Source organism: Leptodactylus fuscus, chromosome 1 (assembly GCF_031893055.1).
Source record: "Leptodactylus fuscus isolate aLepFus1 chromosome 1, aLepFus1.hap2, whole genome shotgun sequence".
In the NCBI taxonomy this organism is placed as follows: Eukaryota; Metazoa; Chordata; class Amphibia; order Anura; family Leptodactylidae; genus Leptodactylus; species Leptodactylus fuscus.
Genome location: NC_134265.1, coordinates 331,843,974 through 331,870,654, shown reverse-complemented (window position 1 = coordinate 331,870,654; position 26,681 = coordinate 331,843,974). Strand labels below are relative to the sequence as shown.

The 26,681-nt window shown below is 42.9% G+C and overlaps 1 protein-coding gene across 2 annotated transcripts in view; it reads right to left on the bottom strand.

The window, feature by feature from the left end:
* ZFYVE28 (zinc finger FYVE-type containing 28) overlaps positions 1-26,681 on the bottom strand; it is a 134,513-nt gene that overhangs the window by 14,062 nt on the left and 93,770 nt on the right. The window contains exons 6-9 of one of the 2 annotated variants that reach the window (XM_075261114.1): positions 25,388-25,477; positions 24,121-24,222; positions 12,992-14,350; positions 3,782-3,886 (exon numbers count right to left, since the gene is read on the bottom strand). In XM_075261114.1, the coding sequence (XP_075117215.1) occupies positions 3,782-3,886; positions 12,992-14,350; positions 24,121-24,222; positions 25,388-25,477 (1,656 nt within the window). The remainder of the gene's footprint in view (positions 1-3,781; positions 3,887-12,991; positions 14,351-24,120; positions 24,223-25,387; positions 25,478-26,681) is intronic. The other variant, XM_075261115.1, reaches the window with a different exon arrangement.

The window sequence follows — 26,681 nt, the reverse complement described above, 5'->3', positions numbered from 1 at the left end:
CCAATGCCAGCATTGGAGATAGAAGAGTCAACCAGGCAAGGTTCACAAAGGGAGTATAACACACCCCTTTCACTACGCTTTCTTTGTACCCCTTCAATAGGTGCCACTCCATTGATTCCGGTAAATTTGGAATTTTTTCTCTAGCCCCCACCATTCCTGAGTAATCATTTCTGTTAGTTTCAGCACAATTAGAGTCTATACTGTCAAGTGGGTGGTCCCATACGGTCGGCTGCAGCTCAGGGCCATCCTCTTGACACTAGAGAGCCTAATTAGCATATCAAGCACTGAAACTTACAATATCAATTACTCAGGAACGGTGGGGGCTAGAGAAAAAATTCCAACTGCGCCGGAATCAGTGGAGGGACGGCTATTAAAGGATACAAAAATTGGGAAGTGGTTAAAGCTCCCTAACATGCCTCTGGGGGAGGTGGCTGGAGAATGTAGTATCCACTTAATTTCTTTCAATGCAGCTGCCATAAAGCGCACACACCCTGCTGCACTATACGGGAAGACCGGCTTTGCCTCCAATATGGCCACTCCCATTGAAGTTTTTCCTATATCAAATTAATATCTATAACATACAAAAAAAATAACCAAAGACAATAAAGGCACTAGGTCTCTTCTACAGACACAGCTAATGAATAAAACTAGGGTCCAATACATTCCCTTTAAATCTATACGGACTAGGAGTACAGAAGCAACAAGAGAATATGGGCACACATTAATGTGCCTCTAATATAGGGAGCAATCTACACTTGTATAAATGCTTCTCTGCTGCCTGTGATGTCATGGAGGTTACACACAATGAATACACAGTAGACAGTGTTGTCAGTATGGACGCCGGCTGATTGCAGAGCAGGGCTGGAAGGTCAATGCATTTCGGTTAACAGGGAGATGCCATTAAGTCCTGTGAGATTATTCATTAAGCCTGCGGAGGTCGCCAGCGCTCATTACCAGCAGCAGAGAGGACGCAAGCAGCGCTCAGGAGGAAGGAAACCACATGTTAGTACAAAGGGGAAAAAGAAGATGAAATCTAGGACGACGGGACAAAACAGAGAGAGAATAAGGAAGAACAGTGTTATGGGGAAACCGTGTCCATCTGGAAGATCCAAGGCTAGGAAAGTCTGTTTTCTTGAAGAAAGAAGAGACAGAGGCATTGTGTTAGAGGCGGCTAAAGGTACAGAAAAAGCAGAGCTATAATGACGGAAACAGCAATAAAGAAGCAGATGGAAAGAATACACACAACTTAAAGATCTAAGACGACTCAGGTCGTCCAAAAAATTCCTATGATGACTAAAAGGGAACAAACTAGAATGACTTAAAGGGGCTGTCCAGTTTTCTGTAAAAAAAGGTTAAGAGGTTATTCAGATTGGACCATCACTTGATAATCTGAGACTACAATGATCAGCTTTAATCTGCAGAGGACCGGGCAATGTTCAGTTTCCCTACACTGCCTCCACAGGTAACATGAAGCATTACAAGTTGTCCATTGAAATGCATGGGTTGTTCTTGTAATGCATGAATGTATCAGGGTCCTCCAAAGAGAGCGGTGCTCTGTTTAGTCATTCTCTATTCTGAGTGCAAGTAAAAGTCTGTCTACTATTAAAGGGGTTGTCCAGGGAGTTAAATTTATCTTAATTCATATGGCAGATTCTTAATGTTGAACCCGAAGTTTTGGCCTGGTTGTGACCCCTGGTCACATAATTGGTGCCAGCCCCCAACTGCCTGTTGGGTTTACAGTGGTTTGGCCATGTCCAAGCCACAACTACTATTGTTACACTGTGGGGTCATAATTGCCCAGACCTTTAACCCATTCTAAAAAATAATGCCGAAACAGCTCTAGATCACCAAGAATCCTTACACTAATCCCTTCAATGCCCTAAACCACCGGGAAATCTTCTATTAACCGCTTCACTGACTTATACACCCAGAATACTCACAATAACCTTTTTAACTGGTCTAGACCACCAGGGATCCTTACATTAACCCTTTGAATGTACTTAGACCATGTGAAGTTAGATATTTTTATGTCAAAAATGCAAAAAGCATTGAAGGTATGACCTCTTTGTAGGCTTTTTCAGACTAATATGCACATGACTGGTTTTTACTGTCCACAAATAATGATCCACAAAAAAGCATGTTGGTATGTCATCCGCAATCACGGATCCGCAAAGACTTGTAGGATTCCCTACACTAGTCTGGTGGCCAAAAATAGGACATGCTTCATAACTTACAGTCCTTGTAAATTATCCACAATTGCGGCTAAAAAATATGGTCTTATGCATGAGGCCTCAGGCTTTTTGTTCCTCACTACTGTCCTAGACCACAAAGGAAACTGAGATTAACCATTTTAACTGCCCTAGACCACCATGGATAAGAATAGAATCCCTTCACTGCTCTTAACCTCATAGATAAGAATAAAATCCCTTCACTGCCCTAGATCACCATGGATAAGAATAGAATCCTTTCACTGCTCTAGACCACCATGGATAAGGATAGAATCCCTTCACTGCCCTGGACCACCATTGATAAGAATAGAATCCCTTCACTGCCCTAGATCTCATAGGTAAGAATAGAATCCCTACACTACCCTAGACCACCATGGATAAAAATAGAATCCCTTCACTGCTCTAGACCACCATGGATAAGGATAGAATCCCTTCACTGCTCTAGACCACCATGGATAAGAATAGAATCCCTTCACCGCTCTGGACCACCATTGATAAGAATAGAATCCCTTCACTGCCCTAGACCTCATAGGTAAGAATACAATCCCTACACTACCCTAGACCACCATGGATAAGAATAGAATCCCTTCACTGCTCTAGGCCACCATGGATAAGAATAGAATCCGTTCACTGCCCTAGACCTCATAGGTAAGAATACAATCCCTACACTGCCCTAGACTCATAGGTAAGAATACAATCCCTACACTGCCCTAGACTCATAGGTAAGAATACAATCCCTACACTGCCCTAGACTCATAGGTAAGAATACAATCCCTACACTGCCCTAGTCCACCACAGATAGGAATAGAATCCCTTCACTGCTCTAGACCTCATAGATAAGAATATAATCCCTTCAATGCCCTGGACCACCATGGATGTTGCGCTAAGTTCACACTAGCATTGCTTCACCATTGTACTGGTCCTCCGATGAATAGGTGGACAGCAATGGGATCTGACTATCATGGGGCCCATAGGGCGTCCGCCATTTTAAAACTGAAAATGGCAGAGAAAAAAAGTTCTCCATGTGATACTTTTTCCTCCATCAATTTTCAGGCAGACATTGAGAATGTGAACACAGCCTTATGTGGCCCTGTATATTTGACTGTCAAGTAATTTTTAGGCCAATATTTATTTGATGTGGTTCCCTATTGCCCAGTTTAGGGAGATCCGCACCGCGGTCTCTTAAGGTCTGGCTCACTAACTACAAAGGCACCATTGCCTGTCATTCCTCTGATATCCCGAATCTGCACCCCAGCCTATAATCCAATGTATCCGATGTACTGATGGCGGAAAGTAAAAGTTTGCCTTGAAAAGTATCTAATGATCTGCAAATCTCTTCAGAAGGGCTGCGAGGAAAGAACAAACACAGATGAGATGGAAGATCACAATATGTCTATGTGTTATCAGCAGGAAAACGGAGATGTGTTTGCAAAATCTCCACACGGGAGGGGAAGAAAAATCTAAATGTTATTATCACATTGAGAGAGAATAGAGAATGCCATTAGAGAGTGCGCTGCGAGGAGAGCGGCGCCGGCTGTGTTACACGTTATTACCTCAGAGTGTAACCGCTGGAGAGACTACATGTGGTGACAGAGACACTGTCAAAGTCACTGCTGGCCATGGAGTTGAGGGGAGAATCACGAGAGTCATCCTGAGAACTGGAAACAAGAATATGGAAATAGCATGAAGTGCCGGCAACACAGACATGAGGAGCACAGTGGCGACAAACTCATCGGGAATGACAACAAAGGGGACGTGGGGAGTCAAACACTTAACTTTCTTTGCGGGAGCTTTTGTAAGCCGTCTGCATACAAGATGGCTTATGTCACACACACCATTGTGCTGGTCTACAGGACCGCTGTGTTAACAATCCTAGGCAGATGTAGCAGAGCCGAGTGCGTCATTGCAGACTTTTGCAGTTGCAGCTTAAGAATTCTTTCAGCAAAGATAAAGCAGCAGTTTACCATAATGTCACGCACTTGGACTAACATGACAAATTCAGCTCTGCTACATCCGATAAACTCCACTTAGTAATTTATCGTTTTTTTTTCGAATAATAGAAATGATAGATGTGTTAGGTGTTAAAAGGGAAGGAAAAACGTATTAATAAACAAATTATCAGATACAATATAAAAATGTATTTTTATTTCTGATATTTTCCAGGATAAAGGGTTAAATAATGTCAGAAATTCACATTTTCTTGTTTTGGTAATTTTTTTTCTAATATTCCATGTCATTATCTACATATTATAAAAAAAATCCTCAAATCTTGGTTACTAAGCCTCATAATAGATGGACGCTTCCTGCTCTGTAGAGATCACTACTAAGCAGTCATCCCATTATCATCACAGGCAAAGATCACAATGACACAGGATAGATTAAACTGGAAGTGCCATTCACCAATAGGTGATGGTCACAGGTTCTCTCTTTCCCCTCCCTGCACAATGAACTTTAAAGAGGTCACAGAGCATGCCCACAACTCTCTCCCATAGGAATTAATGAGTCATTTCTAGACTACTACAACTTCTCTCTCCCATGTACCTCTCACTCCTCACTTGCCCGTCTCTATAAAACCACATGCACAAAAATGAACAGCTGTCTTGTCGTATACAGTGCTGAAAGTCATTGAGGACATGCTTCACAAACCTCTAAGGGGAGTCTGACAACAGGGGGTGCCGAAAGTAGTCAGGCCAGCCTCCTTTCTCCTGTAAGTCCCAAATCTACTGCTGTTTTTTAAGAATAACCCTCATGGAGCTGGTAGGTCCTCTCTGACTTTGCAATCGGACTGCAGGTGCTCATTGGGACTTACAGACGGAGAGAGGAGGAGGCTGGCCTGACAACAGATGGGGTGTTGTGTAGTCAGACTATCCAAGCTTAAAGGGATTCTATCATTAAAATCACATTTTTTCTCGATCACACGTAGGAATAGCCTTAACAAGGGCTATTCTTCTCCTACCTTTAGATGTCTTCTCCGCGCTGCTGTTCGGTAGAAATCCCAGTTTTCGTCTGTATGCAAATGAGTTCTCTCGCAGCAGCACTGGGGGCATCCCCAATGCTGCGAGAGAAATCTCCAGCACCACTTACATCTTCTTCAGGAACGGCCTCTCTGCAGTCTTCTTCCGGAGCTGGCTTCGAATATCTACGCATGCGCAGTCTGCTCGGGCATCAGGCAGAGCCAACTGTGCACGCTTGCCTGGCATGCTTATTGTATAAGCGGTCACAAGAAAATGGCCACTTACACCAGATGGGCATGCGCAGTTGGCCAAATGCGCACGCGTAGAAATTTGAAGCCAGCTCAGGAAGAAGACCGTTCCTGAAGAAGATGGAGGCGGCGCTGGAGATTTCTCTCGCAGCACTGGGGACGACCCCAATGCTGTTTGAGCGCTGGGGCCCGCCCCCAGTGTTGTGAGAGAACTCATTTGCATACAGATGAAAACCAGGATTTCTACCGAACGGCGCCGCAGAGAAGACATCTAAAGGTAGGAGAAGAATAGCCTTTCTTAAGGCTATTCCTACATGTTAGTCTTAAAAAATGGGATTCTAATGATAGATTCCCTTTAATTATGCGCCCTTCACCTTGTAGTTGCAGCCCTAGTCATGCATATACAAATACTGAGTATTTGTACAAGTAATAAGTACAAGTTACAGTGGTTTTCTAGTGCCCCTACTCATACTCCAGCAGGGGGCAAAAAGCATCTCTCCTCAAGCTATGAAGGGGCAGAAATTACTCACCGCTTTGTCATCATTACTTGGAAAAACTAGATTATGCAATGCTCTTCCCCACGCCATAGGCCGCGTTGATATATGCAGGTTACAAATGACCTAATTTTCTGGAAACAGATGTCAATGGGTGGCACTCAGATGCCGGAGAATGTCTTGGGGGCAGCACTTCAGCCTCCTGCTACATACTGTAATATTTTCCCATGGAGCGCTTAAGAATCTGACATCGGGCTTGATCTGCAGTTTACGTGTTTGTTGAATAATACGAGGAGATGGAATTTATCTTGTACTTGCCTACAGCAAAAATTCACAGCAAGGAGGAAAAAAATTTTTTTTTTTTTTAAATATTGAATGCCGGGGCAGACTGACACCTCCGCTAGTAATTGGCGGGGTACAGATGTGCCGCACTCTACGCATCTCCTCTGCCGGTCTCTCGCTGTTTACTCGCAAACATCCTGCTTTACAAGATAATACTGTTTAGTGATTCCGTACATCAAAACAAGTACTTGAGAAATCGTCAATTATCTTGACGTGGACATGATAAGTGTTGCTTTTAATTAGTGACTGCGGTCTCTAAGCAAATATTCCCCACGGTTAATTTCCATTTTCCGCTTTTTCATGCTGAAAATGGGAAGTTGTGCAAGTTAGCAAAAATTACTAGTGTAATTTATCGCCATAAAGACTAAAAGAGTCGTCTCCACACGCTGGAAACAACTAGAAACGAGAGACTATTACAAGGAAGCCTTACGATGGCGAATATAAGTCTGTATGTGAATTGTTAAAGGGGTGGTAAGGGGTTAATAAAACATGGCTGCTTAATTTGAAAAACAGCGCCACTCTTGTCCTTAGGCTGCATAAAGTACTGCAGATTAAAGTTTTTGTTGGGAAATTTGAGGGAATGAGTCACAAAAAAATGGGGTTTCTTATACCAAGGTTTTATAAGAAATATACCGTTTAAGAATTTTTTATATTTTTTTTTATTTTTCATGTTAATATCTATGCCTAATATATATTTTTTAAAGCACAATATCCCGCTATTTTCACTCTATCCACTAAAGCCGGATGGCAACCTTACAATTGCCAATCCTATAGGAGGCTTTCACTTCAGCAGTGACCTAATTTCCATCACAATCAAGGCTGATAGGGTCACAATAGAAGTTCACACCTCTACAGATAAATTCACATCTGTGCTATGTTCTCTGTTGTTCAGGTCCTCTGGGCGACCCATTGAGTCACACCGCGGAAACACATGGAGACTGGCGGACCTCGAGTGCCCCCCGTAAAGAGACAGAGAAAAAAGTCCTCCATGCAGGACTTTTCTCTCTGCCGATTTTTGCTGGTTTTCGTGATGAGTCTCCAGAAATCTATTTCCAATGGAGACTCTGGCTCAGATGTGAACTTTGCCCCAAACTCCCTGCACAGAACTTGTTTTTTTTTACAGACTTCCCTTAGACCTCAATTGGTCAGTTCCCGTCTATTGCTGCCTAATCCCATGACTATGATGTAAAGCATATCACTAAATGCTGTAAACAGAGCAGAGAAGCTCAGGCAAGATGGCTGCTTCCAGTGGCGTAACTAGGAATGGCGGGGCCCCATGGCAAACTTTTGACATGCCCCCCCCCCCCCACAACGACCTCGACCGACCCCCTCCTACGCATTCCTGCACACTCTATTATACCCCACAGTGGCCCCTGAACACAGTATTATGTCCCTCAGTGGCCCCCTCCACACGATATTATACCCCATAGTGGCCCTTGCACACAGTATTATCCCCCATAGTGGTCCCTGCACACAGTATTATCTCCCATAGTGGCCCCTGCACACAGTATTATCCCCCATAGTGGCCCCTCCACACAGTATTATCCCCCATAGTGTCCCTTGCACACAGTATTATCCCCCATAGTGTCCCTTGCACACAGTATTATCCCCCATAGTGTCCCTTGCACACAGTATTATCCCCCATAGTGGTCCCTGCACACAGTATTATCTCCCATAGTGGTCCCTGCACACAGTATTATCCCCCATAGTGGCCCCTGCACACAGTATTATCCCCAATAGTGGCCCCTGCACACAGTATTATCCCCCATAGTGGCCCCTGCACACAGTATTATGCCCCACTGTGGACACCCATAAACAATTATTATACTCTGGGGTCTTTTCGGATCGTGGAGAGGTAACAGTGTTTTTATGTTTCTTACCTCTCCCGGGCCGCCAATCATTATACTCAGGGGTCCAAAAAGACCCCCCCCCCCCCCCCCCCCCGAGTATAATGATAGCAGCAGTAACGGCTGTCACCGGGCCCCTAATGTCCCGGGCCCTGTGGCAGCTGCCTCTGCTGCTATGGCGGTAGTTACACCACTGGCTGCTTCCATGATCATGTACAGAAAAGCGAATAAAAAAAATCTACAAATCAGAAAATAAAAACAGGAGATTTCAATATTTACATCTTTAATATGGCGCTGCTCTACTTATTATGAAATAGATGGAATTTTTTTTCTCTAGCCCCCACCATTCCTGATGAGTTTAAGTCAGTGAAGTTACAGCTACTGAAGAATGCGAAGACTTGGAGCTGGAGGAGGTGGTGAAGGGTGCTCTTTATTATTCCCAGAAACGCATTATCCTTCTTCAAACAGACATGGGCATGAGGAAGTATAGTATAAAGACTATGGCTAAAGACAGAGCTTAGATGGGTAGCTGGCATAGGGAAGTACCGTACAGGAGAAGACCATCGATGAAGAAGAGCTGGTTGGGTATAATAGTGGTCCATGACTGTCCTCCCAGAAGTGATCTAAAGTATGAGCTCATATATGGGAAAGGTAAATTTAATGGGATGCCATGGTTTAACATTGTGAATGTAAAAGGATGAAGTTTTGCGTTTCTCTGCTTTATCCCGGTTGTGGAAATACACGGTCAAATAATCTTTACATTTACAAGCTTGGAGCTGGACAGCCCTGGTCAACAGCGGCATGATGTAGCGTCTGGAGGGGAGCATTCATCAGGAATATGCCATTACTTACTGTAATACAGAGCAGCTTGCAGAAAGCTATGCTAATTGTGAGCTGCCTGGAACTCGGGTCTTATAAAGAAGGCTAAAGATTTGGCTCTGACACCAAGAACCTTACGCTAACAATTACTGAGTGTTCACGATGGAGAACTTAATATAATAAGAAGTCGTCCTTGTCATAAGGGATCAGCTTTATGTCACTACGATCATCACAGAATTATAGCAAATGTAACAGCTCACATAGATGATCCTAAATATTTCCGTTATCCATATCGCCCCATTTGGGTTTGGGTTCTGGGTAGCTGGGACAACATTGAATCAACCATTTTATTGGGGTAGCTATAGTAATTACCCAGATGGGAAGATTCCTCTTTAAGTTAGCCCCTATCTATAGGACAGGCGTAACTTAAAGATTAGTAGGAGCCCAACAGCTTGGACTCCCACCAATAAGGAGAACAGAGGAGCTTTGTCCCCCATTCTGAGTGGAGCGGTGATCTGGCTGCGCATATACCTCTCCATTCATTTCAGTGCTGAAGGTAGCCAAACTAGAGTGCCAAGCTAACTCTGGCCCATTACAATGAATGGAGTGGTGTCCGAAAATGGTGGATAAAACTTCCGGTTCTCCTGATTAGTAGGGGTCTGACCACTCCAAGTTATCAGCACTTTACTATGGATAGGACATAACCTGCCCAGATGGGAATACCCCATTAATAATGAAATGCACTTCGCTGGACACACACATAACAAGAAGACCTAACAATTGAAATTTGTTGAGGAGACTTAACCTAATCTGTCTTGAGTTTAGCGGACACGCATAGGGTTACGTAACACAGCAGTCAAATGTCTTCCAATACAAGACAGTCCACACTATGGTTAAAGGGGTTGTCTCATGCATAGATACTGTTAACCTAGCTATAGGGCCACTGAGGAAAGTGGATCAGGAGATAAAGCGGCATAGTGCTTTCCTAGGTTACTGCCAGATTGATCTGGAGATTGAGCAGACACAAGAAGACTAACTTTACGCCAATAACGTCTATGCTAAAACAATGCCTTTAGGCTTGGCACAGATTTTTTTCTATCAGACTACAAATATAGATAAACCTGTCTAATGTACAAATAATATCAGATCACCAGATCTCATTTCCAACTTGATGTCTACTATTCTCCATGGGCAATGTATAATTGGCATAGATCCAAAAGATCCCTATGTGCAGACCCCATGAAGGCATCCCCTGCTCTTCTCTCTCTACACAGCCCCTATTGGACAAACCATCACCAGATTTGGCATCCGGTACCATCTTTATGCTGATGACACCCAATTATACACATCTTCCCATGACATCACCCCTGCACTCATACAGAACACCAGTGACTGTCTCTCTGCTGTCTCAAATATCATGTCCTCGCTCTATCTGAAACTAAATCTCTCCAAGACTGAACTACTATTGTTTCCACCATCTAATAGATCTGTCCCTGATATATCCATTGCAGTCTCAGGCCTTACTATAACTCCTAGGCAGAAGGCCCGCTGCCTCGGGGTTATGTTTGACGCAGACCTTTCCTTCGCCCCCCATATTGAATCACTCGCATGGCGTTCATGTCACCTCCACCTCAAAAACATCTCCAGAATACGCCCTTTCCTCACCAGAGATACATTAAAGACACTTATTGTCTCTCTGATTCATTCTCGCCTTGACTACTGTAACTCCTTACTAATCGGTCTTCCCCTTACTAAACTCTCCCCTCTACAATCTATTCTGAATGCAGCGGCCAGGCTCATCTATCAGTCTAGACGCTACAGCGATGCCTCTGGTATGTGCCAGTCACTACATTGGCTGCCTATTCATTATAGAATCCTATTAATATTATAAATGTGAAAGTTTGTGGGTTTGTGAGTTTGGATGTTCGGATGTTTGTTCCTCAATCACGGAAAAACCGCTCCACCGATTTGGCTGAAATTTTCCACAAACATAGTTAATACACCTGATTGCGCAATAGGCTACTTTTTGTCACAGTAGCACACATACGTTTGTGCCAGGACCCCCACAAAACCCAAACTCACACCACCATCTCTGCAATCTCACACACTTTGGACCATAGCAAGCCACAAAATTCCTATTGCCCTCTTCAGCCTCGCCCCTAACCCCACACAATCTCATATACATATACTTTACCACTTTGCCCCTCACCTTAACGATACTCCAGGAGGCTCTCTTTAACGCTCCGGAGAAGCCATGTTTGCCGACCCCCACTGCTCTGACAATCCGCGACACCGCCCACCCATGTCAATACCCCTAGGCGGTCTAATAAATGCAAAAAAAAAAGTTTACAAAAAGTAAAAAAAATATAAAAAAAAATAAATAAAAAGGATTAAAAATTCAAATCACCCCCTTTTCCCTAGAACACATATAAAAATAGTTAAATACTGTGAAACACATAGACGTTAGGTATCCCCTCGTCCGAAATCGCCCGCTCTACAAAGCTACACAAATATTTTTCCTGTTCGGTAAACGTCGTAGCGGGAAAAATGGTCAAAAGTGCCAAACCGCCATTTTTTCACTGTTTTGATTCTGATAAAAAAAATTGAATAAAAAGTGATCAAAGCAATAACATTTCCCGAAAATGGTAGAACTACAAAGTACACCCGGTCCCGCAAAAAAAGACGCCCTATACATCCCCGTACACGCACGTATAAAAAAGTTACGGCTGTCAGAATATGGCGACTTTTCAAAAAATAATTTTTTAACACAGTTTGGGATTTTTTTAAGGGGTCAAAATGTAAATAAAACCATATAAATTTGGTATCCCCAGAGTCGTAACAAAACACAGAATACAGGCGACATGTCATTTTGGTTGCACAGTGAACGCCGTAAAACCAAAGCCCGTAAGAAAGTAGCAGAAATGCATTTTTTCTTCAAATCCACCCCATTCTGAATTTTTTCCATGCTTCCCAGTACATTATACAGAATAATTAATGGTGGCATCATGAAGAAAAATTTGTCCCAGGAAAAATTAAGACCTCACATGGCTCTGGGAGCGGAGAAATAAAAAAGTTATGGGGTTTAGAAGGAGGGGAGTCAAAAACGAAAATCAAAAAATGCCATAGGCGGGAAGGGGTTTACTTCAAATACTTCTGTCCCAAAGTCACTATGTAAAGTTTCTCACAACACCGTATAGCAGCTCCAATACAAATTAACTTCAACACAAAAGTCTCACGTATTCTCTGAATTACATTTCATATCCCATCCCTTATACACAGTACGAAAACCCTACCCACGCCTGTATATACCCACTTCTACAATCACCGCAGACGAAGTCGCAGGTAACAGCTAGTAAAATATAAAGTTATCACTCTCATCCACAAGGCTCTCCATAATGCCGCACCTCCCTACATTTCCTCCCTCATCTCTGTCTACCGCCCAACCCGTGCTCTCCGTTCACTCAATGACCTAACACTTACATCCTCCATTATCAGAACTTCCCACGCTTGTATACAAGACTTCTTCTGAGTTGCACCACTTCTCTGGAATGCTCTATCCCGGACAATCTTACTGGAAAGTGGCTTCCGGGGCAATCAGCTGATCGCCCCAGGTCTTGTTCCTGGGACTGACTCTGAGATGATTTTGCGCTTGCCGGGCAGATGAATGGCTATTTATATGACACATGCTCTTAGAGAGTGATTCTCCATTCTGGTTCATTCTCCTGAGCTAGAGATCTCAATCAATGATGTCCATATAGGACATATGGAAAAAAAATATGGTCTTGTACAATGGCTAGCTCAGCAAACATCTCCAAGAAATTCCCGTGTGTTGAGATGGGACCAGGAAATGGAGACCACATCATGGACCCCCATAGTGGGGCATCAGCAAGCTAAGTAATGCTTTTTTTTTTTAACCCATTCTGCTCCTTTGTTAAAACATCCCAGAGGAAAAATGAAAGATGTGTGACTGCTTTTAGAAAGACACAGAATGTTAGCTACCTTACATAAGATAAAGATAGGAATAAAGATCAAAAAGAAGCAAAAATAATAGTTCCGTACCTGGTACTAGACCGAGTATCTTCTTTTGCTACGGTTTCAGAGCTGTTCTCCTCCGTTCTTTGTGACGGCCCTTTCTCACTTTCACTTTTTTTCCTTTTCTGATCCCTTTTTAGTTGAGCACTTGAGACCCCCGTGGTTTCCTCAGACTCACTGTCTGTCCCTAGCTGTGAAACGGAGCTATGTTTCAGGCACTTGGAGGAATGAAGTTGTGTTCGTTCAGGTCTGTCCGTATCTCTCTCTAACAACAAGACAGGAGGGCTTTCCATTTTTAACGCCTCTTTAGCAGCCATGGAGCATTCTGCTCTGTCTAAATGGCCCATTTCTTTGGACTTTATTAAACTATAGGAAGCATTGATAACTTTACCCGAAGAGTTAATACTTCTTAAGTTGTCTAGGCCATCTTCTCTTGTGTCATCGCAGGTCCCGCAACATACACAGGAATTGATTAAACAGTTAGTGGCCGCTATACTAAGTTTGTTAGCCTCTTCCTCGTCGGTTCTAGTTAATGGGTCTGAGGAAAGGGGAACCCGGCTACTGGCCAAATCCGGAGAGGTTTCTGGGGACACAGAAGTCGAAAGAGATTTAGGGTTAAAAATGACGGTTGCAGAAATCTTCATCCCGCCAGTTCTGTGGGCAATGATTTCTGCAGTTTCCGCATCGTCACCACTCGCATCCCAGCCATTGAGGTATAACTGTGAATCCGCCACTTCTAGACAGCTACAAGAGTTCTGCAGAGAACCGCTGGCCATGAGTATTTTACTCCCATCAATGTTGTTGTTATTGCTTAAGTCACTTTCTACATCTTTCAAGAGTTCGATACTGTCCATATCCCGATTTTGCACAACGGTGTCTTGGCACTGAGGCAACTGTTTGGGAGTGTAACAGGTACTGTTGACCCATGCTACGGTATTCTCAGAGGTCCTTTGTCTTGATAGACCTTCCAAAGCCCCGTCAAGGTCTTCCATAAAGAACACCCTATCCTCCTCATCGTTGAGGTTACTGAGAAGACGTCTGCTGGGAGAGGCCTCGGTGCTAGAAGTAGTAGCCCTGTGCGCAGGAGACTGACAGACACTTGGTGGAGAAAGTAAAGAAGACATTTCATCACCTACTCTATGAACCATCATATTGAGTTCCTCCAGCTCCTGTTCATCATACTGCATAGAGCACGCCAGTTCAACCTCCGTGTTCTCCGCATTTGATGAAAGTGGATCGTCTGTAGGTAAGGCAGTGACTAAGACGGGAGAGATCGCCACGGGCACTTCTGGATCTGTCCGGAGGGGAAACTCCACATCTTGTGATATGCAAAGATTCCGCTCTAGAGTGTGCAGCTCTTCCTCCGTTAGTGTCTGAAGAAGATCTCTGCAAAGAGGTGAAAGAGAAGAAGGACTTAGTGAAGAGCTAGACGCTTATCTAGTCTCCAATGTATAAAAACATCCTAGGATACCCAATTGCTTTATACTAATTGAAGATTTCTGAAACCACAAGGAAACTGAAACAAACTATAGGGGTGCCCGAGAAACTGGACAGGAGACAGAAACATGGCGGACAGTTTTCAAACCCATTCACTTGAATGGGTTTGCAAAGTGCCCGCCCGTGAGCGTCTTCTGCCTCTCCGCGGTGTAACTGGATTTTTTAACCGGACACAAAGTCGGACAAGCAGGACTTTGTGTCTGGTTAAAAAAAAAACTGTTTTGCCGCGGAGAGGCATAAGACGCTCAAGGGCAGACACTTTGCAAACCCATTCAAGTGAATGGGTTTGAAAACTGTCCGCCATGTTTCCGCCTCCTGTCCAGTTTCTCAGGCAGAAGACTGAAACCCACAAAGCAGAGAGCGGGCACAGGTATGAACCCACTCTTAGTTGTCTTTCGAGTCCCCTGTCAGTTAACAGGGCAGTTTACCAACAGGACATTGGCACCAGTTTTCAATGAAAGATCGCCTTTAAGATTTCATCAGACCATATGCAGAGAATGGAAAATCTAATCGCCAAAAATTTGTCCAATTGGGCAAATTTTAAGGTCAAAATCTAGCACAGGTCTATTTTCCGCCTCAATGTCAAACTTATGAATGCCTATAAAAAAAAAAAAAAGTGAGAAGTGCGGTTTAGCTGCCATATGTTCTGCTCTTAGATGTGATACACTGCAAAATAAAAAATATAATTGACTCTCTAAATGGAGTTTTCATCGCTCCTAACAATAAGCAAGGTCACATCTATAAAAGGTATCGCTAACATTTCACAGCCTTAGGGAGGAAAACTTAGCAAGTCACCAGCACTGAGATAATGTGATAGAAGAATACAGAAGGAGTCATGATCACAATAGGCTTAGAGGGTATTTGCTTTTAGAGCATCAATTAGAATCCTCCGCACATTATTATTACCGGGGGCCCGTCTTGTACAGAGTCCAGGTAAGACATCATAAAGCAGATTTTTATAGTTTATATACAATTATTCTCTCTTTCTGTGTTAACCTTACCCACAACCAAGGGTCATGTCCGCATAAAAATGGCCACGTTAACTTTTCTGAGTTCCCACATTTCCATTACTTGGCCCCATAAACATTTCTATCAGTATACTCCCTATGTTAAAGTGACACTACAGTTTTTTTTTCTATCTATGTAAGATCCTAGTCATCGAAGTAGACTCAAAATGTGCAATTGCTGATGTCTTCGCCCATGTCTAATGCCAGCATCCATATTTAGTGCCTGCACCCATGTCTAGTACCAGTGGCCATGTTTATTTTTGCACAACGGTGCAAAATAATACTAAAATGGACCATCCAGGAGCTAAAATAAAGAAAAGACAGACACAGAGTGTACTATAGTGCAGCAATGTTAGGTCAGATGCGGGGAAAATTTCGTATAGAGAAGGAAAAGTTGGACCAGGTGACCTCTCACCTTTGGATGTTGTGAAGTGGTCACAATACCAACAACTATGTAATGTAGGAAAGCAAAGGCTATGGGTGGCAGCGGTAACCACGAACACTGGCTAACTGGGCAGTCACAATGGAAAGGAAGGCCAAAGACGTTAGAGGGAACAACCGTACTCATAGGTCCAAACTCAAAACACAGATTTTATTTGTAAAAAAGAACAACGCGTTTCAACGAATCTGACCTGATAGGCTTTGTTATTTGCACTTGAGAAAGGACTATCTATAGCCCGAAACGCATTGTGATTCTTTTTACTAATAAAATCTGAATGGAGTTCATCTGACTGTGCTTTGAGTTTGGACCTATAAGCGTGGTTGTTCCCCTATGAGGTCTTTGGCCTTCCTTTCCATCCAGGACCTAAGACTGTGACGATGATGTCACCAAAGGTCCTTGTAAAACTGCATCAACTGCTGCCGATAACACTGGTAAAGGTGATGGGGGCATGGTGACTTATGAAGACTGGAAGGGTTCAAAGGGAGCAGATTATGTGAGCGCAGTGGAACAGGCATTTTGAGAGGAGGTAGGGCACAAAAACAGAGGATCAGGAATTCATGAGTCTAAGGTCACCTGGTAGCTCTCAATACTATCTGCAGGTATCAGAGAGATTTACTGTATGTACAGCAACCCATGCTAGAAACAACAACAACAAAAAAACCCACAATTCACTCTGAGATTGTGTGACTTATTAAGGAAGATGAAAGCAGAGCAAGAATAGAAAGTATAGAGACATCTACTACTATTAAGGGGATGGTCTTTCAGACAACCTTTAAACTTATCACTCACCAATAAAGCTCTCCACTGTATTGCACTTCCCTATATCTCCTCCTTCATCTTTGTCTACCATCCTACCCAGTTATGGAAAAGACGGACATACAATTCTCATCCTGAAGACTTCTCACATGCTGCACCAGTTCTATGGAATGCGCTACCCAGGTTAATTCTCAATATCCACAGTTTTATCACATCTCCTTTAGGTAGGCTGGTGAGTGGCTTATGCAAGTTTATATTTATTACTTCGGACCATTGTACAAAACAATCTCTTACCTCGTTTCCCTCCCTATGTCCTCATAGACGGTATGTGAGCATGGTCCTCACACCTATTGTCTGAATGGTTAGTATTCTGTAATGTCTGATTCTGTGAAGAGCTGTAGATATGTTGGCGGTATATAGATTAATATTATTATTCTCCTGCAACCTTCATATGATACGGATGTACAACACGCTGGCGCTATAAAAACAACAAAGAAAACTTTCCGCACCGGAGGAATTAGTTTTTCAGCATTTCCTCTGTTACAACTAATTCTCTGGAAACAAAGGCAATAAAATAAGAAAAAAAAAAGAAGGTGCAACAATCGTACAAACAGCGGCGTCCTGAAATGTCTCGCTGGCATTTGAAAATGTCTGACATATGTTAATGCATCAAAAGGCTATTAGATTCTCACAGAATGCGCAAATACAGGGAAACGGGAAGAAGGCAGCAAACGCTTGTCTGTAGACACAGAGCAGGAGATGAAGACAGTAACGAAAACAAGATATCAACGCTTGTGAGCTAAAAAACGTGCCGGTCGATGGCAGAGATACTGCAGACCTCTGGGTTAGCCTCAGCTTAGGGAGTCTTATATGGGAGTCTGAAGAGTGACCCCACTATACAGTTATCCCCCTATCTGGAGGATACTGCATAGCTTGTAATAGCAAGAATACCCTTTAACCAGGTGAATGTTCTCTTTAAAGTGGCTCTAGAGAGTGTATTTAGACTTGGGCTACATTGATTTTAATGGGGCATCATGGCAGTACCTACAGGTTTGTACGGAGAGTGAGCTGCGTGGCTCGCTGTATGTAAATAATACCAAGCTGCACTATCTGGATATCACTCCGACACCTGGGACCCCCACAGATGTAATATTGATGGCCTACCCTAAGAATATCCTAGGCCACCAATGTTCGAAACTGGATAACCCTTTTAATGTCTGTTGCTCTCGCAGGATGAGAGCAATGGACATTGAACAACATTTGGGTGAACCTACTATTACTTGCTCTGGGGATTTCTGGGCTAGTTCCAAACATAGTTCACATGACTGAAACCAGTACCTGGCCCCTTGCCCGCTCTGCCTCCTCTCTAATGCTATGGGGGGCTGCCAGATTATAGTAAAACAAGCCCCTGATAGCCAGGGTTGCATCTTTAACAAAAAAAAAACAAAACCCTTAACCTAAAAAAGACTTCCTGGAGAACCCCTATAGGGCTAGTTCACACAGAGTTTTTTAATTTATAAAAAACAAAAAAACTTTGCAAGTCTTCAGTAGGTGATAACATTTTCCTTTTACAGAGTTTTTTGGCAGCGGATTTTGACGAATCCACCACAAAATAAGCTGACAAAAACATTGACTGCAATGGGAGCCGCTCGCTTTTTTTCTATCTAGTAGCGGAAAAAAGCAGCGACATGCCCCTTCTTCCCGCGGATTCCGCGGCTGACTCAGCTGCGGTGCGAGGCTCCCTCCCAATTAGGCCCATTCATTCGGGCCCAATCCGGAACGGAACGCCAGTGCACTGCATTGGCATTCCGTCTCGGCTAGCCGAGCAGTATGTTCACATGTGGAATCAATTTTCCGCCGTGTGAACATGCCCAAAAAGAGCGGGTTCACCCGGAAACAAGGGGTACTCCGCACAGAGGACTTTCTCCTCCACCAGTTTCAGTCTTAAAACCACAAATACAGCGCACCCTATTATAGCGAATTGGGTCGGTCAGATTCCGTTTGTTACCACTAATTTTAGCGGTGTGCTTCGCCATTGCCCTGGTCCTCCAATAGACTACACAGGAGACACTTACATAAACCTAGGGTCAGTTTCACTCAAGTTAATAGAGAAATGGAAAAAAAAATTAAAAAAAGATTCCAAAAAATAGAATACGGCTTGACCAAAATACCCCTAAAAATAGCATTGTATGAATGAGTAGCGGACACTGCATAGGAGAAAGATGTGCAGCCAAAGCCTAGGAGGTCTCGCATCACATTCTGCAGCAGGTATGGGTATTAGTGTGAACAGAGCCGAAGGAAACCTCTGTACGATGATGTAATGTGTTTGGTCTCTGTCCAACAGCTTACACGGAGCAGCAAGCCTATAATGCTTGATAAACACATTGACACGCTCCGTCAGACACACACAGCAAACAAACAGAATGCTAATAACACATAGTAATGATTATGGCTCCACTGGAACAATGAAGAGGGTCGTTCTATGAAGATCGGATATAAAGAAAAATCTAAATTAATCTGAGTAGCAGAGCGCACAGAAATAACCCGCCGACAATCTGGAAGACAACCGGCACTCTGATCTCCTGAGGCTGCAGAATAAGAGGGTCAACGGAAGGATCACATCAAGGTCCGTCATGGTACAGACTCTTCATGCCACTCATTTCTTATTTCCAGAAAATAAAATTTAGAAATTTCAAAAAGTCAGTCATCCGTGAAATGGAATATTTGGACAAATTGGAGGCAAAGATTTGCAAAGTCCATACAGAAGTCACCAAGACGGACTGCACAAAATTAATAATAATCTCAGTCTCTCTTTATTCAGCTGTAGATGAATATTAAATGCTGTACAGACAGAGGTGATGTATGTAGCCTGCAGATTTGGGGTATTTTTTCTCCCCATTGTGACTTCTGCAATGGTAATTCGGATGGGCTCTATCTGAAGTAATATCAGAGCTGTGCTGCTAGGTTTGCTGCTCCCCTTCCCCTCTCACAGCATGTAGTCTCAGACATTAGGGTGCGATAATGCAGCCCCATCCCTCTATTCTTCACGATCTCCTTTTTACATTACTATACTACACTTTTTCACGACTGAGGAGGTTTCTGAGAAGCAAGGATAGGTCAATATTAGATTGGTGACATCTGATCCCCACTTGTTCTCAGCAGCTGATATGCAGAGAATGGAACAGGAAGCAGACAGCTCCATTCTTAGTGCAGTGGCAAGACCTGGTACTGCAGATCAGCTCCTATTCATTTGACTGGGGTCTAAGCTGCAGTGACTCTGTGCTGCCACTATACGAAGAACAGCGCTGTCTGCTTCCTGCTCCAGTTAATGTGTAACAGCTGATGGGGGGGGGGGGGACAGATCCAATATCAGTCACCTATCTAATATTTTAAACCCGAATAACTAAGATAAATTCCAGAATCTCATATACAACTATACCCCCCCCCCCCCCCACTATTCACAGAACTCTGAACAGACCCAAAAAGACAATTCTTGATAATGATATTATTGAAAGTATTCGCTTTAGTTGTCAGCCCTGACATCAGTACTGCTGGATTATCCGTGACAGTAGATAAGATGACCTTGTCATATTAATATTAATGGGCCGTAAGACTATACCATGGTGCGAGGTTTTTGAGTCTTCTCTTCCTTGGCTCTTAGCTGAGGTTTCTCGACAGGCAGCCCCCTCTATCAGCCTAAAATTCTGTAATATATTGCATCTATTGTACAGCCTGTAGAGATAATACATAATAGAAACACCCCCTCACTGGAGCGGAGAATACAGCTGTTTTATTAAGCATAGTTGTACATGGAGATACTCATTAAACATGCAGATTTGGCTGTCCCCCTCCCCTGGAGAGTGTGTTTGGGGGTGCAGCTAGTAGAATGGAGCAGAAGGGTGTTCAATCATAATTAACATGCTGAGAGTAGGCGCTGCGAGCAGGGGTGCTGTGTAGAAAATTAGCTCCAATTAGGCGACACCGCTATTTTGCAGGATGCTAACGGCTGAATTAATTTGACTTAATCCCCAGGTATTATCTCACCATCACACAAGTAATCAAAAGCAGCATATCATTATTAAGAGGCAACCGAGACGCTTAATATTCTCCGAGCCTGGGACAGCACAGCCCTTCCCAAAAATGTCATACGAGTCTGGTATAAATTCATTACTATTGCTGAAACCAGGACCTAAGCGCACACGCACACACACACCGGGGACTTGAGTGCTCACTCACCAGGGACCTAAGTGCACACACACACACACACACCAGGGATCTAAGTGCACATACATACCAGGGATCTGGTGTGCGTGCGCGCGCACACACACACGCACGCGCGCACACACACGCACGCGCGCGCACACACACACAAACACAAACACACACACACACACCAGGGACCTGAATGCACACACACCACAGATGACTTATCAAAGTGGGACAGTTGGAACGCTGGAATAAGGCAATTGTCACACTTCATAATTGACAGAACACGTCCACTAGCACCTGCAGCATGCTAAAACTGCTGATCTGCGCAGGATTCAGACTTCAACTGATCACATACTGATGACCTATATGACTATTTGGGGCCAGAAAAACACTTTAAAAGGAGATGTGTCACCAAAAATTGCTATATATTTTTTTTTTTACCAAGTTTTAAGTCACAATATTTTTAGAATTTGTTTGAATTTTCCATCCATATTTAAAAAAGAAAAAAATTACTATATCCTGCAATTTTCACTCTTTCCACTAAACCTAATAATAGATTGACGCTTGCCAATTCTGTAGGAATTTTGATTGCAAGAGTCTACATCATTTACATCACAAAAAAAGACAGAAGAAACAGAAGAAAACACCTCTCTAAATAACACCACTGACCCATCATTACATCCACTACTGACAATAGATGATGTCGTAGCTTATCTCCTCCCCCTCCTTGCACAGAAAAGGTTTTGAAAATTCTCCTATAGAAACTCAATGAGTCAGCTGCAGACTATCGCCTATGATCAGGAGACTGCTGTAAAGCATATTACTATTATGGTAACAGAATAGAGAAATTTAGGAAAGATGCTAGGTACATGTAAACCACATCCACTACAGGTTTGGTGGAGACAGGGCTGTGTTTCTGACCACTTTTAGGTGACAGTATGGCGAAATAGCCCAGCAAATGCCCATATTTGAAAAGGGGCGTATAGATACAATCAGTGTATGCGCTTGGAGCTCTCCTGGCGCATGCGCTGGATGTGACCAAAATAAGAAGGTACATAGCCTAAAGACAAAATGTAAGAATAAAGTAATGTACGCATGGGTGAAGAGTTTGTTGATTCAATTTTCAAAGTCATTGGAGTGACAGAAATTGGGGGCTTGAAAGTCAAATACTATATTGTGTACAGGAATGGGAAGGCTGATAGTGAAGCGAAAGATAAGGGTGTGCGGAAATGACAAGGAACCTCAGTCAGGATTACAGACTTGTCAAGTCGAGGCTTGGGAGCTTACAAGGAGAAAGTATCAGACATAGCGGGGAAAGTTCCGAACAGACAACTTTGTTAAAGTAAACAAGCACTTAAGGTAGCACTCCGGGCAAAAAGCCAAAGGGATTCCTCCTGATATCATGGACCTCCTGCGTTAGGCCCAGCACATGACATAGCATAGTGTAGCCTTTATGGAGGCGTTCTTGCTATTAAGATCAGCAGTAGCAGAGGAAAATCCATCTACTTCTGAGTAGCTGCTTGTATTATTGCTGATGGGATGCTAGTCAGAGACAGCAAGCAACTTTACTTATTGCATTGCAGGAAGGTAAAGCAGTATTAAAATATGGCGACATATACCACATTGAGACACGTGCTACATTTGCAAGTGCACACTTTGCAGCAATCTGAAATACATACCAGTTGATACAATTGGATTTTCTATGCCCTTGCACTGTACTTGTAGGTAACTAGATGGCATCTCCTCTGACCCACTCCATATCCCAAGTTTCTTTGTGGTTTAAATGGTTGCTAACGTTTCAGAAAACTTAGTCTCATTAATGCAGTGTGTGATTCTGACACTTTCAAAATGTTGCTGTTCTGCCCAAAAAAACTTGCTGCCACTAGTTATTTAGCCAATTTGCAGTTCACTCTTGTTACTAGGGAAATTCTGTCTTTAGAAACTAATAAGCTCAAAATGTAACACAAGAAGTTGAGACATGAAGAAATAGTATATGCTACAGTCTCCAGGGTAACGTACAAACAGGAACAGTCCACTTTCTAATTTTTTAGGCGATACTACTGTGTCTGCTAGATGCTTTACTGTTGAGCTGACTGGTTGTTGACCACTGGACTACTTTTATTTTTGTTTGTTTTTTTATTCTTCTTTTAATTCAACTTTCAGACAAGTTTTTATTTTTTTTGGCAGTATTTGTGTCATTAATACATTTTGTAATAAACTTTGTTAACAAATTTTGGATCCTTCTTGTGAAATCCTGCATTTTTCACTCTTTCCCTTGCTTCTCTATTGAGAGCTGTCCTCTGCTTCTCATTGTGTATAGAGTACGGGGTTATCACACAGCCCCATACTATGTGGAGGGAGGAGGGAAAGGTCTCTCTTCACAGCCTCTGCATGTTTACACACAAATTTCCCAGCCTGTACACTCAGAAGAGAAGAGTCAGAGTAGAGTCGGCAACTTCTTACAGTGAGTATAAGGAGAATCCATCTACTTCTGACTAGCTGCTTGTATTATTGCAGATGGGATGTTAATCAGAGACAACAAGCAGCTTTCCTTTTTGTAGCCTCAATTTACAGTCCTGTGTCCCTAGATCTCCTATATTATGGTCACTTGGGCTGTTTGCTATTTTATATTATTCCTGGCGGAATTACATGTATTGAGACCACTAGTAGTAATAATGGATAGGGGAAGAGAGTAGACTGTTCCTTGATGTTCTCTGCCTCAGAGAGAAACGTGCTGCAGCCATAACGGAGCTAATAGCAGCAGAAAATCCTTATAGGACACCACATATGAAAGCTTATACAGCAACAGAAGAGACTACGCAGCAAGACTCTGCACACATCTCAACTTCTGATGAAAACTCAGGTGCCCTTTAAGCCTTGTGTACCGCTGAAATCTCTAGTCTCAGTATCCGTGCTATGGTGACTGTTCAGTTTCAGCAATAATTGTTGTAAATGTTTCCAAAACATCCGAGAGGAAACAGATTTAATAAAGTTAGAGACAGTAGATATATAGAAAGGACACAGCCGAGGGAGGAAAATTCAATATTGCTACCGGGATTACACTACGTATAAAAAATTGGGTAAGAGAATAATAATACAAAACGCATAAAGGCGGCAAAAACATATGTAAAACATTACAATAAATCGAGTCTTAAGGTCGAAATGAGAAGATAGTGTTCAGGAAGACATAGAGGGAAGATAGATAACATTTCTATGGAGAAAACTGAAGGAACGTAACAACTTGCCTGATTTTTCGTAGCAATGTGTGGAAAGGCCGGAACAGTTCCGACATGTCTTCCGGTTTGCGATCGAGGTTTAGTGGTCCTTCAGAGTAAACAACAAGCCCGCTGGGGAAAGATTAAGAAGTAAAGATTACAATGCAAATATACTCAATATGTCAAGTGGTCTGGGCTTCTGATATAACATTAGTGACTTCCAAAAGATCTACAAGTGGACAAGGAATCAGGGTTCATCTCCCTGCTCTTTAAGCATTCGGCAGTCAGGTGCCAAATCCTATAACGGACAGCGTCTTGCTCCTGTTTCAATTCAGCAACGTTATTTTATGATTTATTTTCAGGTCAATGACCTCAGCTGTGGGGATTCGTTTGCGAGCTCACTACCCCTCCCTGTGAGCAGTGTAGCCAGCAAACAAAACATCTCAGCAGCACATGACCTTGGATGTGAGATTTTTTTTTTTTACCTGTGATTTTACTGCAAGGGAACGTGAAGAAGGCAGTGACATATGTGAAATGTAGAAAAAAGGGCACTCACCCGTCACGGGATACATAAAACATTCGTTTTTATTTCATCCTCTTTTAAAAAAAAAAAAAAAAAAAAAGGTCAAACCTTGACCATCGGGGTACAGAAGACGGAATGATGCAAAGAAACAAACAGCGACGATCGTTTCGTGCTTAGTGCACTTCGTCAGGCTTCCCTGACGAATGGTCAGGTTTGATGGTCAAGGTTTGACCTTTTTTTTTTTTTTTTTTTTTTTTAAAGAGGATGAAATAAAAACGAATGTTTTATGTATCCCGTGGCGGGTGAGTGCCCTGTTTTCTACATTTCACATATGTCACTGCCTGTCTAGGTTTTTTCACAGTGAGCACCATCCTGGGATTTAATTTATTCCATGGTTTTTTGGCTGTTGCAGCCGGAAGATTTGCCAATACTGACACAAGATTGTGAATACGAGTGCTGTCGCAGTAGTGCCGCTGACTACTTTGTTCTTTGCAGAACGTGAAGAAGGGACAAGCACACAGAGAGTGAGAGTAGGAAGGTGAATCATGGGAAAGGTAGTTTGTCCACAGATTCACTACATGTAAATAACAGTGAGACAAGGAGCAGCAAGTAAAATAAATTCAAAAGAATGTACATGGGAACAGTAAGTATTTAGCACTGCTGTGGATGTATTTGCAGACATTTTTTGGAGGATGGATAACATAAGTGGAGATTAAAGAAATTGAGGCCACTCACAACTTGAGACGTGTGAAGCACAAAAAGCAGCCGACTTACCATACGATAGCTAGTCGTGGGATTGTAAACATTAATGCTGGTTCATAATCATCAATCATGTCTTGAGTGAGGTATCCAAGCTTTAAGGCTCTGTACAGAAGAGTATAGAGAACACAAGGGGTTAGACAATATATACTGCTCGGAGGACCCGTCTACTACGCTATTCTGTCTAATGGAAACGAGGTCAAACGGTAAATACTTTGCACCCAATCTGTCCCATTACAGTGAGTGAATCCGATGCAGAATACATTTGCATATTAACAGGACCTTTCACGTCCCCGGCGGTATTTTATATCGCTAGAAAACAGAATTCAGCACATGGTCAACTTTGCCGATATGCTCCCAGATGTCGGAGTGGTGCTTAGGAGATCGCCGCTTCTGCTTTACAGACCAGTGACATCACATTTATCAGTCACATGCTGCTCAGTCCCATTCAAGTAAATGGGGCCAAGCTGTAATACCAGGCGCAACCACTAAACGATGAATGGCACTGTGCTTGATAAATAGTGAAGAGGTTGCAGAACTGTTCAAAGATCCTAAAAAGTGTGCGCAGCTGAGCTGTCGTAACATAAGCGCCATTCAGCTATAAAAGGATTAAACCTATTTCCTATCTGGCTGAATGTATAACATGGGGAGCGTGAACATGTAAATCAGCTTTTCTGCCAGGAAATAATTCAATTACAGCTGCAGCACAAGCCGCCTTATACATTGCGGATTTGATAAATCTACAGGTCAGCTCGATGTATTAACCAGCGGACGATAATGCCGCTTTACATTCGGACAATTCCTGTAATGGTTCTTTCTTCTTCTACAAGCAGAATTTTAATGAAGGGCTTATGTCTGAAGAATCAGTAGTCGACGTGTTCTTATCGTCAACCGGAGAGGCAATTTACTTTGCTTGACCCAAGCAAATTCTACATACAGGGGCTTGACTTAATGTCCTTAGAAACGCCGAGTCTCCCTGGCATGGGATCAGCAGACCGAATAATAAGGAGGGCAAAGCAAGAAATGTTATCAGTGATGGTACTGGGGTGTCTGCCTAATAAGGTGGGGTCACTGGAGGAAAGACCAGCTGTCACGTTTAGCAAAATTTTTGGTAATATTTTGGTGCACACCTCTAGTGCATTAAAAATATGCACGATAGGTATGATTTACAAATATGTTTTTTGGTTTTATTTTAAAACGGGGGGGGGGGGGGGAGGTTTAAAATAAGATTAGCGGTGCCTGAATAGGCTATTCACGCATATGTAGGGCTCATACAGCATAATTTTGCTGATAGAGCCCCTTTTAATTG